Below are 16,003 nucleotides of genomic sequence, written 5' to 3'. Positions count from 1 at the left end.
CTAAAATGAAGAGGAAGAAAATTTATATGCTTTTTGTTTAATGGAGGTGTGATTTGTGAAGAATCTAGCTTGCATGGTATTACCAAAATTTGGGTAAGAGTCACAAGAGTTCATGTGATTTAAGCTGTCATAGATCTATCAAAATGTTAAGTAATAAATACTTCAATTACTAGGATGTTGAAACTAAGAGAATATGTCCTACTAATTTTTAAATACAATTTGAAAGATCATTGTTCAGCTTTGCAAGAAATGACATTTGGCAGCTTTTCTGCCAAAGCATACTAAATACTTCTCATGTTCAGTTAAATAGTTGTCATTGCGTAGTCTCAGTTTAGACTTATTTGCTGAACAAAATGTGCATGTTGTCCAAAGATCGAATTTTAGACCCTTCAAAAGTACTAATTAAAAACATTATGACAAAATCAGGAAAGTAATAGGAAACTTCTAGTTCTGATTACCGTAAGTTTCTCTTAAGGTGTTCTGATATGTAGTTATTTCCAAGGGATTCTTATGCTTACCAGGTGGCTATTTAAAAATAGTAGTAAACTGCAGTGTACAATTGTATTGTAGTATTACCTTTTCCAGATGTTTTAAATGTAAAGCTGAAAATTGTTTTTTTCACCTGGACATATTAAATGCTAGCTTTTAACTTGCTGTTTGATAAACCTATAGGACTTTCTTCCTATCAGTCATCTGGGATTACAGGAATCATGATGTGGTTAAAGATGCTATCCATATGCAATTTGACATTATGTTGGTCATACTCCAGCTGTAGACTCTTTATTCCTGGCCTTTTAATTTTCTCTTATTAGCTAACAGCACCTTCTGTGCTTCAGCTATCGTATAGATATTCTGAATCTTTACTTAGGGTTTCTAATCAAAATTGGATGTGTGTGTTTGTCTGTGAGACAATGCTGGGAAACTTCAGCTTGCCTACATAATTTCATGAGAATTTCCAGTACCTCTAATTGATCCATGATGGTCTGTTTTGACTTGCTTCTATCTGCAATGCAGAGGCATTGTTTTTATCTCTGTGTTTTCCTGCATATTTTAATTCTCATTACAAAGTAGGAAGCTCAGCTTCTTGTTGCATAGGCAAAATTGTATTGTCAGTCTCTACAACTGGTACTCTTCTCTGTTAGCTGTAGTGTGGGCCTCCGGGTGATTGAAACCTTTTTGTCTGGCGCTGGAGTGATTGATTAAACTTTAATGACCTTTGGAGGGATTTAAGCAAAACTTTTACATTTCTGTGCCTTATATTGCAGGGGTGTGAGCGGTAGACCTTGCACAAGAGACCTTTTCTTTGCTGCTGTATCTTCTTTCTGTCTTCTTGTGTCAGAATCTTCGAGAAACAGCCAAGGCAGGAGGGCTGCTCCTGTGAAGCATGCGTTGGCCCCTTTTATAACCCTGGGGGATAGTGCTTGCTTGCAGCAGAAAACAGTATCCCCCCTCCCCCCCTTTTTTGCCATGTGCTGTGGGTGTCATTTGTGAAATTTTAATAATTACCTATGTGATAATCAAATCTGGATCAAGGAGTGAACGTGAATTCCTCTTTACATGAAGGTGCTGTACAAAATGTAACAGTGGGTGTTTTAGAACCAGTTTGAAAGCCAGCGAAAGAATTCTTAAGTCCAGGACAATATGGGTTTATAAATTCAAAGTTAAGTTTGGATGAGGAGCATGTGGTCCAGCATAATTCCATTAAGCTGAGGATCCTGGTGAATGGAGTCTGGCTGGCTGACTCCAATAATTTATTTAAAAAAAAAAAAAAAAGTCTTTGTCAAATCAAATATGTTACAACTACTAAAGAAACTTTGCTCAGAAAACAGATGAAGACTGAGAAGCCATGGATGTAAGATTTTTTGAAAAATTTAAAATATCTAAATACACAGTTATTTCATTAGGGGCTAAATGGAAATGACAAAGAAGCAGTTCTCAAGTATGCTGCTTAAAAGAACCAAATATTTCTGTAAAGAATCTGTTGCAGTGGTTTTTAGGCTGTCTGGCCCACTGTCTTCTCCTGAGCTTGCAGGAAGGGAAGGAGGAGAAATGCTGGTACTGCTTGCCTTCCAAGGAAGGAGTCAAGAAGAAATACTCGAGGGTGTGGTATCAGCATTTGTAACCCAAGCTGCATCGCCCAAATTAGAAAGAATTAAAACGAGAAACAGATGACACTGCTTTAAGTATTCTTTAATAAAATACACTGCTGGCTCTTCTTAGAGGCAAGTTATTCCCTACAAATTATTGAAACCCATTGGAAGACACAGTGGTGATGGGGATGGCTCCAGGGCAAAACTTCACAGGCTAGGCGGTCTTTGGAACAAGTGCTCTGAAGATCAAAATGCTAACTTTTCTTGAACCAGTGTTTCCAAAGCTAAACAATTTTGTTATATTTATTCTCCTGAATGAAATGCCTTTTCTTTAGCATTTATCTTTTGATTCTTGCGTGTTAAATTAATTCAGAGCTATTAGGCTACTACATTTGCAAGGTACTGAAGTAGTCTTTGTGAAAGTATTCAAGACAGTTAATGAAGCTAATGAGATTTTATGTGATCTTCCTACTGATAACTTTTCACTAATCAGAAGACTCTAGGAAATGGTTTTTTTCAAATTCAGTATACATTAATCTTTAATAACAAAAAAAGCAGGGAGAAGGTATGCATATGAAAGTAAAACACCTCCTCTCTAGCCTAGATTCACAGTGCTTGTGCAACAGATGTGACCCCAATGTATTGCTACGTACAGATTCAAAGATAATTGAATCCCTCTGTAGTAGCTATTAAAGATGTGTAAACGCTATATTTCCAGATCAAAATGAAATGAAGAGATACGAAGAATTTTGGGAGAAGTGTATGAGAATGGGGGTGGGAGGGAAGAAAAGAAGACGAAAATACTTTTTGTGTTGCCAAAAATAATGCCTGCTACTTTGCTGAACTTTAACAGAAATATTTTCAGAAAATCTGTGCCATTTTACAATTGCAGCCTGGGACATATAAAAGTGCTGAGCCTGAAGACACCCCCCCCATTTTCTGCATTTTAAAGAATATTATTTAAATACTTAAATTTTAGAGAAACATCCAGTTTCATATCGGATACAAGATACACTTCCATATTGCCAGTGTTTTTCCCTCTGTTTTCTAGCTGATGTCAAAGTTTTTACTAACAATAATTCAAATATGTAAAAATTTTGTTTCTTTTTTTGCATAAATGGGTGTTCAGTAAGTAAAAAGGAGGCTGGAAAAAATTTCAATAATTGTGGTTTTGTTTGGTGGGGTTTTTTTTAGTGTGTGTGTGGGTTTTTTTTTTGTTTTGTTTTGTTTTTTTATGGAAGATTAAGAAATGGCAGTTGCTGTTTTTTTTTCATATAATCAGATTGATGTATTTTGTCCTGGCAGTTTTCTTTTACAAGGACTGAAGAACAGTGAATTATTCTTATTTGAACAAGAAATCTTTACTATTATAATAGTCAAGCCTGTGGTCCTCTACTAGGAAAGCAAGCTGTAATCAACCACTTAGCTGTTACTGAATTACACTTATCTCCACTTCGCCTGTTTAACTTCCCATAAGCATGCTAAGCACCTCTTTAGAATGCATTGACCTCTAATTATTTCTTGCTTTATGTATCCCTTAGCCCACATTGAAGAAATAAAAAATATTCCTATTGGTACACAGTGCAGAATAATACAACCTGGTTTTGTTTTATTTATTTTGTATACAGAATGAAATTTTAACACCTTTGGGTCCTCCAAAAATCAACATGCCATGCATAATGATTGAATTTCATGCTTTATCATGTGAAGCAACACTGATGAAACTGTTTCTAAGTAATGGGCTAAATTTACTACTGCAGTAGGGTGCAAAATTGCACATGCAGGCTTTTGACTGTCTGATTACCAAGTTGCAAAAATTGTAGCCGTGCCATAAGCTGTATCTGAGGTCTTTCTGAAGTCACAAGATGCACTGGATTTGTGCAGTGGAACCTGTACATTAATACACCTACGTTAATAATGTTGATGTTTTCCTGAAGTCAAAGCATGACTGGTGGAAAAACTGGCTTTATGCTTGAGTGAGAGCATTTCACTTTCTTTTCACTGGAGGAATTTTTAGCCTGGCAGCAATAGCATTATAATAACTGCCAGCTGCTCACTTGGCACAAATGTGCCTAGAACCAAGAGGAAGAGCCTGGTGCATTATATGTGTAATTTACTTTTCTCTAAAACTTGAAGGTTTAGACCTCATAAATATTTTGATCTGGTCTTTGATGGCCTTTGTACGTATCAGTCTGGGAATATGCACGCGGAGCATAGCTTGCAGGTTTTAGTTTGGAGTACATTGAAGTAATTCCCACCACGATAAGAAGAGGAATTATTCTGGGAGATTCATCTGTGAGTGGGTGGTCAAGAAAGAAGGAAAACCTTTAATGTTAAGCAGATGATCTCATTTTATACTGTATATTGGGGGTGCAAGATAATAATCTCCCCAAATATTGGATAGTATTGATCTGATTTTCACATCAAAGAAAATAAGGTTCAAGACATTATTTATGAGGTAGAAAGTCAGGAATGGAAAGGAGCCTTTTTTTGTATCCTCCACTTTGTGCTTGCCCACCACTGTCAGGGCAATGATACAGCACAAGTTAGGTCTGGAAGGGTATGCAGGAGCGATCGTACCTTTCCCCACCTGTAAACTTGCACAGCTACAAGCCACAGAACACTTCTTGACTCACAGTGGTACTTTACTTTTTGGTGTTGAAAATTTATTTAAAATTGACTTCAGAAATTACAGTGTACCAAAGGAGAAACCAGGGAAGACTATGGGTCTTTATAATATATTTATTTCCAAATCCTTGAGACCTATCTGGAAACAGCCCATACAGGGGTAGGAAGACATATAGTGATCTCTGCTTGTCAGATTTTGGGAAAGAAATTTTGCTCTGAACTGGTAGTCAGCTTGACCGTAAGTATCTGAGCAACAAACACTGAGACACTCAGGAAAGTTAATACCAGTAGGTGCTATCTTGCATCTCTGCATTTCATTTGTTATAGTGGACAATCTCCAGTGAAGTTAGAGGAAACTGAAATTCAGGCCATTGCACCTGCATCCATTGGGGAAGGGAAAAAATTTCCTTATCATGATGTCCTGGGGCGTGCAAGGAGTATAATATTTGGGAATTCAGAGCTCTAAACTATAAAGGAGCATGTGACTCAAAGCATGTTGTTTTATTTGCTTCATAGTTCTTTGTTTAAAAAAAAAAAAAAAGTAATGCCTTTTTTCTTGGCAGTCTTTCTCGGTGTTAAATAGATATTTTTTTGCTTTTTTTTTTATGGAGGGAGCTGTCTTACTCAAAGTCCCATTCGCTAGTCAACTAATGAGCCTCCGATCTCAGCTGTTAGTGCAATGTAAACAAATGCTGCTTTACTATAACAAAAGTGCAGCTTTACTGATACTTTTTTTAGGAGATTTGTGTCAAGCCTGATCTATTTCAAATGAATGGGCAAGCAACACTTTGATTGAAATCAACTGCAAAAACCAACCTCCTATGCAAATTCCAGACTTTCAGTTGAGAGTTCCCACAGCTAGGGATTGCAGTTCACTCTAAATCCTGTTTGAGATGTGGACAAGAGGGTAAAGCAATGGAAAAAAATGGAAGAAAGGTAGAAAGGAAACACAGTTTAGGTGCCTTCCATGCTGACTAGGCAGTAGCTGTAAACAAGAAGTCATTCTCTCTTCTTTCATCTCTCCATTGTTTTTATAGCAGCACAGGGGTAGGAGTATATCTGCATTTGTGCTGCCTTCCTGCCACATATGCACAACACCTGGGAATAATGTGAATCTGCGAGGAGGTAGTTCTTTCTATTTCCTTTATACTTTTTGTACTACTTAGTCTCTCTCCCCTTCCTTCTGGAGGTACAGGGCAATGAAAGAAGGTATTTAGCCAGATTTATGCTTTTTCTTTCATGTACAGCTGATGTGTCTTGGGATATTACAATTAAGTCTGTTTCTCCTGCCCTTCTATCATATTTTTTGGTTCCCAGGCTTCTCTGACAGAAGGATGATAATATGTGTGTGATCTGTTTCTGTTTCAACTGCTTACAAATTGTGAGTGGCAGTGGGGCTGACCAGCCGCTGCTTGTTTCATGGAGTAACAGCCTCATGCTTTGAGGAACAGAAAAAGAAACTGGCATCTCTACAGGTTGAGGGTGGGAGGAGGACTTCCTTCTGCAGTGTCACCAGAAGAGTGGGAAAACTACCTTTTTTCATGAAGGTTCTTTTCCTTGCAAGCTTTCAGTGCCCTATGCAAAATAAATGTAGTCTCAGAAAAAGCTGTAGTCAAATTTATCTGGACTTGTCTCGGCAGAAGTAGCAAAACTGAGAGTAGGGTTTTGACTCCGAATTAGTCAATTCAGATGAGCTTCTACCTACAGACACAATAAGATGAAGGACACCCCCAAGTATGTGTTTCTCTGGTACTGTGTGTCCCATTTGATTTCGCTGCTCACTAAATGTTCACTTGCCAAGCTGCCTCATCAAAACCCAGACTGACACCAACGATAATGTATACAATTAGATCCAAACAGTGGTTGAAATTCTTAAAATAAAAAATTTAAAGAGTGAACTGGTTTTGTTTATTTGTTTAATTAGGTTGTATGTCTTCCACATCTGTGGGGATGCAGTGTTCTAAAATGAGCCCTACTGGAAGAGGCAAAGCTGTAAGTGTTGCACACTGATGCCTCCCAATGACCAATATAAAGCAGCACACTATGTATATTTGTAAAACTCTACACCTCCCCCACTCCTAGTATCATCATTAGGTCATGTTGTTAAGTAACAAACTTCCCACATACCAGCCAGCGAGTGTCTTTGTTTTCTGATTGCATAATGTCAAGCAAGGGGACAGCTGCATCATTTTGTAACGCACGTACGTGGAGCCACAAATCTTGTATCTTTAATACAGTAGTAAAAATTCCATAGAAGCTGAAATAACAACCTAGTGTACTCCTGATCTTTAAAAATAATATTAATAAAAAAGAACCTCAGTGGAAGTGTCAATGTATATAAAATTCTGTCTACTACCTTATGGTATCCAACAAAATCTTTTTTTTTGTCTAAAAAGCCAGCTGTATTTACAGAATGCAGACTCATTTTGACTGTTGTCATACTTTAAAAAATAACATTCCCTGTGTGTTCCTGTCTTTTTCTTGTTGCTTCCCTTCCACTACCGTATTTAAGTCTACCATAAACCAACTAATTTGTGGACACTGATTAAAAAAATTTCTATTTTAAGTGACAACCTAAAAATCCAGGAAGTTGGCATCACCTTCCAGAGATAGTGTTCTTTGTTCAGGGTCAGACAATTGATCTTTAACCCACACTGCATATTTTAAAGTGTGTGGTTTGTGTTGTGGGTTTTTTTGTTTGTTTTTTTTTTTTTTTTTTTAGCACAGGCGTTGTCTGCTGATATCAGTCCTTTTTTGTATCTTTGTATTGGTAGAACTTAATGAAATTACATATTTTTTGATGAATAATTGTTGCTTTGTAAACTTGCCATCTACCTACAGTGGCTTTTATGAATATTTGATGATAATAAGCAGTAGGAACTTCACTGTGATGCTCACATGCACTTAACAAAAAACCCAGGAGCAGAGGATATAGCTTTTGTTTTGCTTTTTTGCTTGTTGTAAAGAGTATGACTTTTATATACATGTTAATAGTTAGACATATCTAATATTTTCCTGTTGTTAATACTAGGACTTCCATTTAAACAGTTCTGTTGTTTTAGGAGTGAAAAGATGCAGAATGGAAAACGTAGTTTTTAACATCTAGACTTCTATTTGAAGTTGAGGCAGGGCCAGCTGGTCAGTCTCATGCTCCTAGCTATGAGTTAGCAGCTGAGAAAACGGAAATAATACAGTGGAACATACTCAGTATTTTCCAGATGCAGCCATGTTCTACAAAACATGTGGATCAATAATTTTGTAAATTTCTGTGCAGTGTCTTTGGTTTATCCAGTATCGCCTTATCGATCCTATAGACAATACTTTTGTGGCATATTGCAAATTCAGCAATGTCTGTCAAAAGCAGGGATCACCTCTTATTATCTCTTCATCTGGTTTGGTTTCTTTTGGTAGACAATGTAATAGGGGATCATCACCTTGTATGTTGTTTCAGGATGGTTTTTGTATGAAGCTGGTATTGAAAACTGTATTCTTGATTGGCGTTGCGTTGTGATACTTGATTTTGTTTGCACATTTGAAAAATTACTGCTTTCATTATCCTACTTGCTTTACAGAACACGTTCAGAACACAAATGAATGTTTTCTAAGTTGCCATAGCTTTGTTTAATTATATATTTTTCCTTCTGAGACTTGCAGGGCCTGCTATACAGCTACGTTTTTCCTTACTGAAGTGGTGAGGACAGCAGTAACAGCTCTGACATTTATAATTGGAGGGTTTGTGTACATAAAATAATCTGGCATAGTAGTTACTAGAATTGTTTTTTCCAGTAGCTCCTGCATATTGACAATGTAAAATCTGTAAGTTTATTAACACTACTACAGCATTTTTCTTCAAAAGTGGTGCTTTACAGAATTTATTTTTCTTTCAGGGAATCAGTTTCCTCCTATTGCAGCTCAGGATCTTCAGTTTGTTCTGAAGGCTGGATACCTGGAAAAACGCAGAAAAGGTAAGTCTCAACAATCTTTATGAAAATAGTGCATATTTTGTATCTGGGAAGTCCATGTGTCAGTATTTGATATTATACACGCAGATGACTTTAAACAGGAGCGATAGGTAAAATTAAATAGAAGCCGAAATGTTGAAGCATTGCTATGCAAAAGCAGCACAGCACATAATTGCTCCTGTAGTATGAAAAGAAAATCTTATTTCTTTATTGACTAACAAAATCATGCTATGAAAGTCCACTGTCAGCCATAATTCAGAGACTTTCAGATATTTTTGAAGAAAACATTAGGAACGTATGTAAAAGTACCATATGTTGACTTCATGTTTCACTGAGCATCAAGATTTATTTTCCTTCAAGAGGCCAAATATTGATCTCAGCTTTGGTTCAGTCAATATTTACCTTGATTCAATAAATCTTACATTGTCACTTTAATACCCACTTAATGCTGCAATAACTCTAGGAAATATTTAGGAAGTTGTTCATTATTTCCTTATATTTAATGTTACACATGACTTCTCTCCGTATATGATTTCAAATTCTCATTTCTTTTCTTACCACCAATTTTTATTCTTTCATTTCTAATTTCATTCCCAGTGCCATACATTTCTCTTCTTCATATCCAGATTTTCTTTCATTTCCTTAGTACCTTTCCTACCTCTTCCTCCCTCTTACCTCACCCATGAAAAGAAGTAACATATTTGTGTTTAATAATGACATAAAGTGATATAACACAAATCATATTAATTGCAGATCACAGTTTTCTTGGCTTTGAATGGCAGAAACGTTGGTGTGCTATCAGTAAGACGGTCTTCTATTATTATGGAAGTGACAAAGGTAATTATAATAATGATGATAAACTATAAAAATAATCTTTTAATGCACAAAAGAATATGAAAGCTTTAGTGGAATTGGAAACTGTGAATCTAAGGTAATTTTAAGAAAATAGGTGAAAATTTCAAGAGGTTAGTTTGTTCTTAAACAGTGCTGTGAATTTTAAAAATGAGTAAATATTCTTCAGAATCTGTAAGTGATGTGCTCATTTTCTAAAGCAGGGAAACTGAGCAAAAAGATTAAGTTACTTGTAAAGCTACTTTGTGTGCCAATAACAGCGAGAGCTATTTGATTTGATAGTATGCTGGTAGTTGATTTACTGGACAGAAAATATTCTTTCTGTCCAAATAGAATTTTAATTTTAAAACACCCTCTAGCAATTATACCTTCCGAATTCTTTAAGGATGGTTCTATCCAGGAAAATTTTAGTTCCAAAACTGCATAGTAGAGCTCTGTGTTTCTTTCTAAATAGCTTATGTTTTGAAAAAGCTAGAAAGACGTAATATATTTAATTAAAAGCTAGTCATGGAGACTGAAACCAGCTTCTGAAGGTGACTTTTAACTTTTAATAGCCAGTTTAAAGAGAAGCTGGCATAAATGTTGGGATATCGCTTTGAATTTTTAAAATTGACAGTCAAATAAAATATCCTTTAAATTGTGTGCCAAGTGTATTTGATGTTTAAGGGTAAAACAAGTGATATAAAGATATGTCTGAGCAACTTTAGAAAGTGTAATTATGTCTCCCCCCACCCCCAAATACTTATTTCTGGGCAGACTTTACATTGAAGGTTTTTTTTCCTTCTGCTTATGTTTGGGTGACTTTACTTGAGGTTAGTGCAGGTGGTTATTTTGTGTTGTTTTATTCAAAGACTAATTTAATTTGATCCAGTTTGTTTCATTCCTCAATTTGCTGACCTATTTAAACTCATTCTTTCTTTAATTCCAAAGAAATAAGGGTCTAATTCTAAGTCCAGTTTTCATCTTGCTACAGTTTCCCATGATAGTTCCTGTTTCCAGACTATTGTTAGCTTATCTGCTAAATGTTCCCTTTTCTTCTTTACTCTTTCTTTGGGATTTATGGATTGATTAAGCTTCAAAAGCGTAAACAATCTTTATTGAAAAATTTTGCGGAGGTGTGACTTAACACTGATTTGTCAGTAATGATTTATTTCTTTATCTGGAAAAGTATCGTGTGCTGTTTGTTTTTATATAGTTATATGTTACCCAGTACTTAAAAAATGGCAAATATTTTAATCAGTTTTGCTAGTTCTTAAAGATTGTTATGAGTTTTTAAATCTTTGTCTTTTCCTCTGCTAGTTTTTGGAGGAAGAAAAGAAAAAGCTTGATAATTTTACTCTTTTTTCTTTTCTTTTTTCTTTTTTTTTTTTTCTTTCTCCTTTGTGTCTATGCTAATCATTATTTATGCTTTCTAGCATATGGTTTTTGGATTGAGGCAGGAAATTGCCCACCTGCCCTTTCCCACTTTTTTTTTTTTTTTTTTTTTTTCTTTTCTTTCTTTTGTAACAACCTGACTATCAAGGCTGTGTTGTAACTTCTAATACCAGTGCTGAAAGTTGATACATGGAAACTTGTTCCCTAGCACTTGGCAGGTTGGTGTCATGTTAGGAATTGCCTGTGATATACTGTGGGATCTCTTTTCTTTATGGATCTATACACAGATGCTTTGGCTTATATATTTATAGGTTTTGTAGGCTGCAGATTTTTTGGGGGAGATCTTCCTAACTGTAACCTAATGTGGGAGAGGCACACAGTCCATGGGAATTGTGTGGGCTGGACTCCAAACAGTAGCTCGTGGAGGAAGCAAAAAAATCAGATGGACGAATTTCTGCCCTACTTCCATGTGACTGGTGCTGTTAGTGTAGAAAAACTCCTGCAGCATGGTGGAATCGTTTCGTCTTGCAGATCTGAGATGACCAACAGTCATTCCAGAAGCTGCCATTGAAGAAGAAAGCTTTTTTCTAGACTGATCGGAGGTACTTTTTTCAGCCCTCTGATGCCATAATACATAAAGTTGCCTGTTCCAGTGCAGAAGCCAGTTGCCATCGCTGTGTGGAAACTAGATACTGGCGACTGCTGTAGGTCCATGGCAAACTAGTTTGCTGCTGAAACCGGTGGTTGTGAATGTATGTGCTGGTGTTTATCATGCTGTTTAACTGCAGGCTGCATGTCAGCATGGACGACTTGTGCGATGAGACAGTCCTGAGGAGACGTGGCATTTAGTCACTGGAAGAACCTGAAACTGTTTTCACTCCCACTGTTGCAGCCAGCAGTGGTACCTGCTGTAGTATGCTGTTGTGTTGGGGCCCTTCTTCTTTTGCTGTGACCCTTGATGCTGATAACTTGGACCACATGGAAAATCAGTATGTGTTCTTCCAGCCTGCAGGACGGTGGTGAAGTGTGCATTTGCGTGGCTTTGTGCAAATTGCTGCCAACTCCTGAACTGTGGGGATGGCATCTGTCTAAATGATGCCGGTCTGCCCTGGCCTGTGCAGTGTCTGCAGATGTTTTGTATCAGCTGGGCCCTCGGTTCTAACAGGTTCCAGGGCTGATTCACACAACAGGAAAATTCCCCCTCGTTGACGTGAGCCTGGTTTGAAGAGAGATGAGGATTCAGTATGTGCTCAGTCCTGCTGCCCACGTCACTTTTAACGGGTAATGTAGTGCTCGTGCCTGTGTATTGTGGGATGTAAGGCAGAGAGGCAGCAGGAATTTCTGGGTCCTGCTTGGCTTGTTTTGCATTGCGTATATGTTTAAAACTGGACACCTTGGTGAATGATCTGTGAAGGTTATTTTGTGTCTTGCGCAGTGTCTATTCTGTTGGCCAGGGTTTGATTTTCATGCTTAAGTATCAGTGTAAATGTAACTGAGTGCTAAATGTGAGGCTATAGGATGCCTTTTTATTAGGTTGTGTAGGTTTGTTGTTTCCAAAACACTTTTAATTCTTCTTTCTGCTTTTTACACGGGGAAAGCAAGAAGTGTGGAAGTGTTTAAAGTTCACAAAAACATGTAAGGAAAAGTTTCAGAATCATTTATTAAGACTGAATGATGAAAAATATGAGACCTAATCCAGGAGAATATAGTACAAGCTAAAGCCTGTAAAAATACAGTAAATGACTGTGTGTTTGTGTGTGTGCTCATCTAAGAAACTACAAGCATTCTTTTAACAGTTGTGATGCCTGCAGGCTAATGATTGTCTTGTTTCCTCCTCTATTTTCTCATACATTTGGTGAGCATTGGATAGTGAAACAATGTTATTTATCCCTGCAATATAGACAGGTCTAAGTGAATCACCAACGTTTTTTCTTTCACTGATCGATGATATATGGAGTAGATGGAGGAACAAGGCTTAAAGGTTTGACCTAATTATGTGTCAGAAATAGGTATCGCAGGAAGCACATGTGTATTTGTGCTTGTGCTGCAGTACCTGTTGCCAGCATGTGGCCCACAACATTGCAGAGAAGCATGTTCAAATGTCAGAGCTGGCTTGGATTTCCAGAAGCTTGCCTGGTCGTCCTTTTCAGTCTTTCCTTCCATAAACCTTTTCTAGACCTTCCCTTTTCTTTGCTTCCATGCAATTGCATCCTGACTTGGGCACCCTGTTTGCATATCGTTTTTCTATATGATCTCTGGCAGTTCCTCTACTAAGGCAGCTAGGTGGTACGGCTAACCTTTCAGACCTCAAAGTGCATGTGAAGAAGGAAAGTTAATTTGTTGCTTTATAAATGAATGAATTAGTGGCTTCATTACTTCTTCCTCACTAGGCCACGATGTTATATGCCCTTCTGTCTCAGCAAACTGGAGAGATCAGCTAAATGTTTAGCAAGACAGTAATTGATAACATCATGGTAATTTTCCTCTCTGTTAATGGGCACTAAAAATTTATTTTCATTTTTATAACTTGAAAATGGTATCTGCCTGCCTGCCAGTAATACGATGTTGAAGAGGAGGATAATTCAGAGGCTTTTAGACAACTCTTGAGTGGTTTTTTTCCCAATTATTATTTTTTATTTTTAAAATGGATTTCTCTGAATAGTAAGATAGTGGTGGCCAGGCCAATGGATGGACTACATCTCTTTGTGCAAAAGAGAGGTTTTGTTTTATTTTGTGTCTTGGTTTTTTGAAGAACTTGGTGAGTGAACAATATTAAGGGAGAGGGAAACCTAATTAGAGCTGTATTTGAAAATCTGTCCTAGTGACTTACCTACCAGGCTACTGGAATTTCTGCCACATGCTAAGGTTGCAAATTTCTCCTTCTAGGAGTGACGAAAGATATACAAACCCAATGGAAAGCTGTTGGAAGTATCTTTTTGCTTTTAGTTACAGACCTCCTTCTCTTAGTCTTCCTTCTCTGAACAACCACATAGGAAAGGCAAAAATCCTGGTTTAGTTCAGACTTCACTTTTGACAGAGTCCATAATTGAAATCTGCAGGAATTGTGAATGTTCAGAAGGACTTTGTTGTAGCAGGGTGATGGCAATCAAAGGCATCTATCTAATGAGTACTGAATCTTCTGCTATGAGAATGTTAAATTCAGACTTCGAGAGGCACGCTTGCCATTAATAGTACGTTATTTAGAAAATAATGATTGAGCAAAAGCAAACTGAATATAAACAACTGGTGCTCTAAATAAGGTGTTTCAATCATTGCTTCTATTCCTTCATTTTTTTAAATTTAGATTTCTCAGAGGACTAGATTAAAGGAAAGGGAAAAACAAAATCAGTTGTATTTCAGATCTGCTGTCTGAAAGGGAAGAACTCCTATTGACGTGTTTGGAAAGGACTGTTCCAAAAGCTGGAAAAAGAATTACCATTTTGGAGATACTGGCACTTACTATTTTTAGAAAGCTGACATCCTGCGTATGGAAAAGTATGTGAAACTACGTTTTAGCATGAAGGCTTGTAAACCATAAGATCTTACAGGCTCTTAATTTCAAGATGGAGAGAGTTAAATTATAGATTAGAATAGTATCTATGAATGCTTTATCGCTCTCTGAAATTTTTCTGTTTGCCTTTGTTCCTTTTGCCTTTCTCTGTAACTTCTTTCCTCTCTACTATCGAAGTCCTTTCTGTTCTTCAGAAAAAAATATGCACTAATTCTTTTTACATGTGCTAATAATATGGGCACATTGCCTTAGGCCTCAAATTTACAACCCAGTCATTTCAAGACCCCATTGAAGGTTTACCCTTCTTTGTTTTAAAAGTTCCCATGGACTCAGTTACGCAAGGTTACTCAAAACCCTTTTTCTCTGCTTCCCTTGAGACTCTTTTTTTCCCCCAATATAATATTGGCCCTGTTTCCGTTGTTAACAACATTTCACTATTTTTAGGATGAGTGACCTTTATATGTAAGAAAAATGTTTGAAGTAGCTCTCAAATTTCATTCAGATCTGTTTTCTCTATTTTAAATATAGCCCCTCATATTTATTTCTCTCAAATATCTATGTACTAGTTTTGACTTCTTTTTTTGTTTAATACTTAGTGCCTGACTCCCCACTCTGTTATACTACCTTTTTACAATTCTGCATTTTTGATGCAAAATGATCTACACAGACCCAGATAGATTTTTCTGTTGTGTGTCTGATAGGAGAAGGGAACAGAAGGATGAGGAGATGAGAGCAAAGAAAAGAACAGTTTATTCTGAAACGAGGTTGGACTTAATTGTAGAACAACTTAAGCTCGATGATGATCATGATTTTTTTTGTTTGTTTTGTTTTTACAAGGCTGATAGCATTATACTTTTTACAATTCTATGTTGTTCTGGGACAACTTAAGGGTTTCCCATTGTTGAATTGCAAAGCCCTATCTTCAGAAAATAAGAGGCAGCAAGAATGTTAATTGTTCTTCAGAGAAGTATGTTCCATCCACATGTCTCTCCCTAGTTCCTCCTAAATATGCTGTTGTATTCCTGGCTAGGCAAAACTCAGGTTCTGGTTTGAGGGTTCAAAATGAAAGTGAAATCTCTGTAATGTAGATGTGCTTCCTGAAGCTACTTCTAAGGCACCCACCGTAAAAACCAACTACATCTAATTTTAAGTATCCATTTAAAATACTTGTCTTTGAAATTTTTAAAACATCAAAAACTGTTTAACTCTCCCTAAAGCCCAGTCTCCAGAAAATAGTTCTGATATAAACAACATGACTCTGATTGTGGAACTTCACAGAAATCACTGAGGCATTAACTTCACTGGGCAGCTTTAAATTGAAAGCCAGGTCTGTCTGCACGCCTATGCAGCTGCATGCCTTTGCTGATAAATGAAGGTGAGATGATCATCAGGTCTGATTGATTACAAGATGGCCCTGTCTTCAAGCCTGCACCTGACTACTGTGCCTGGCCAAACAGCTACCATGGGTTGTGGTTTGCTCCACGGTGATCAAGTGGTGGAGTTGGTCTCCAGTCCTACTTGGAAAGGTGTATTCTTCAAGAGCAACTGGGATTTGTAGACCTCCAGTGCTTGTCACCATCAGAGCA

The 16,003-nt window shown here is 37.0% G+C and overlaps 1 protein-coding gene across 1 annotated transcript in view; it reads left to right on the top strand.

The window, feature by feature from the left end:
- Window positions 1–16,003, top strand: part of SKAP2 (src kinase associated phosphoprotein 2) — a 116,859-nt gene that overhangs the window by 61,182 nt on the left and 39,674 nt on the right. The window contains exons 5-6 of the mRNA XM_056334872.1: window positions 8,606–8,683; window positions 9,434–9,517. Of these exons, the coding sequence (XP_056190847.1) occupies window positions 8,606–8,683; window positions 9,434–9,517 (162 nt within the window). The remainder of the gene's footprint in view (window positions 1–8,605; window positions 8,684–9,433; window positions 9,518–16,003) is intronic.

Source organism: Falco biarmicus, chromosome 4, assembly GCF_023638135.1.
Source record: "Falco biarmicus isolate bFalBia1 chromosome 4, bFalBia1.pri, whole genome shotgun sequence".
NCBI lineage: Eukaryota > Metazoa > Chordata > Aves > Falconiformes > Falconidae > Falco > Falco biarmicus.
Note: the sequence above shows the minus strand (reverse complement) of the source record. Positions and strands in the feature narration are given on the sequence as shown.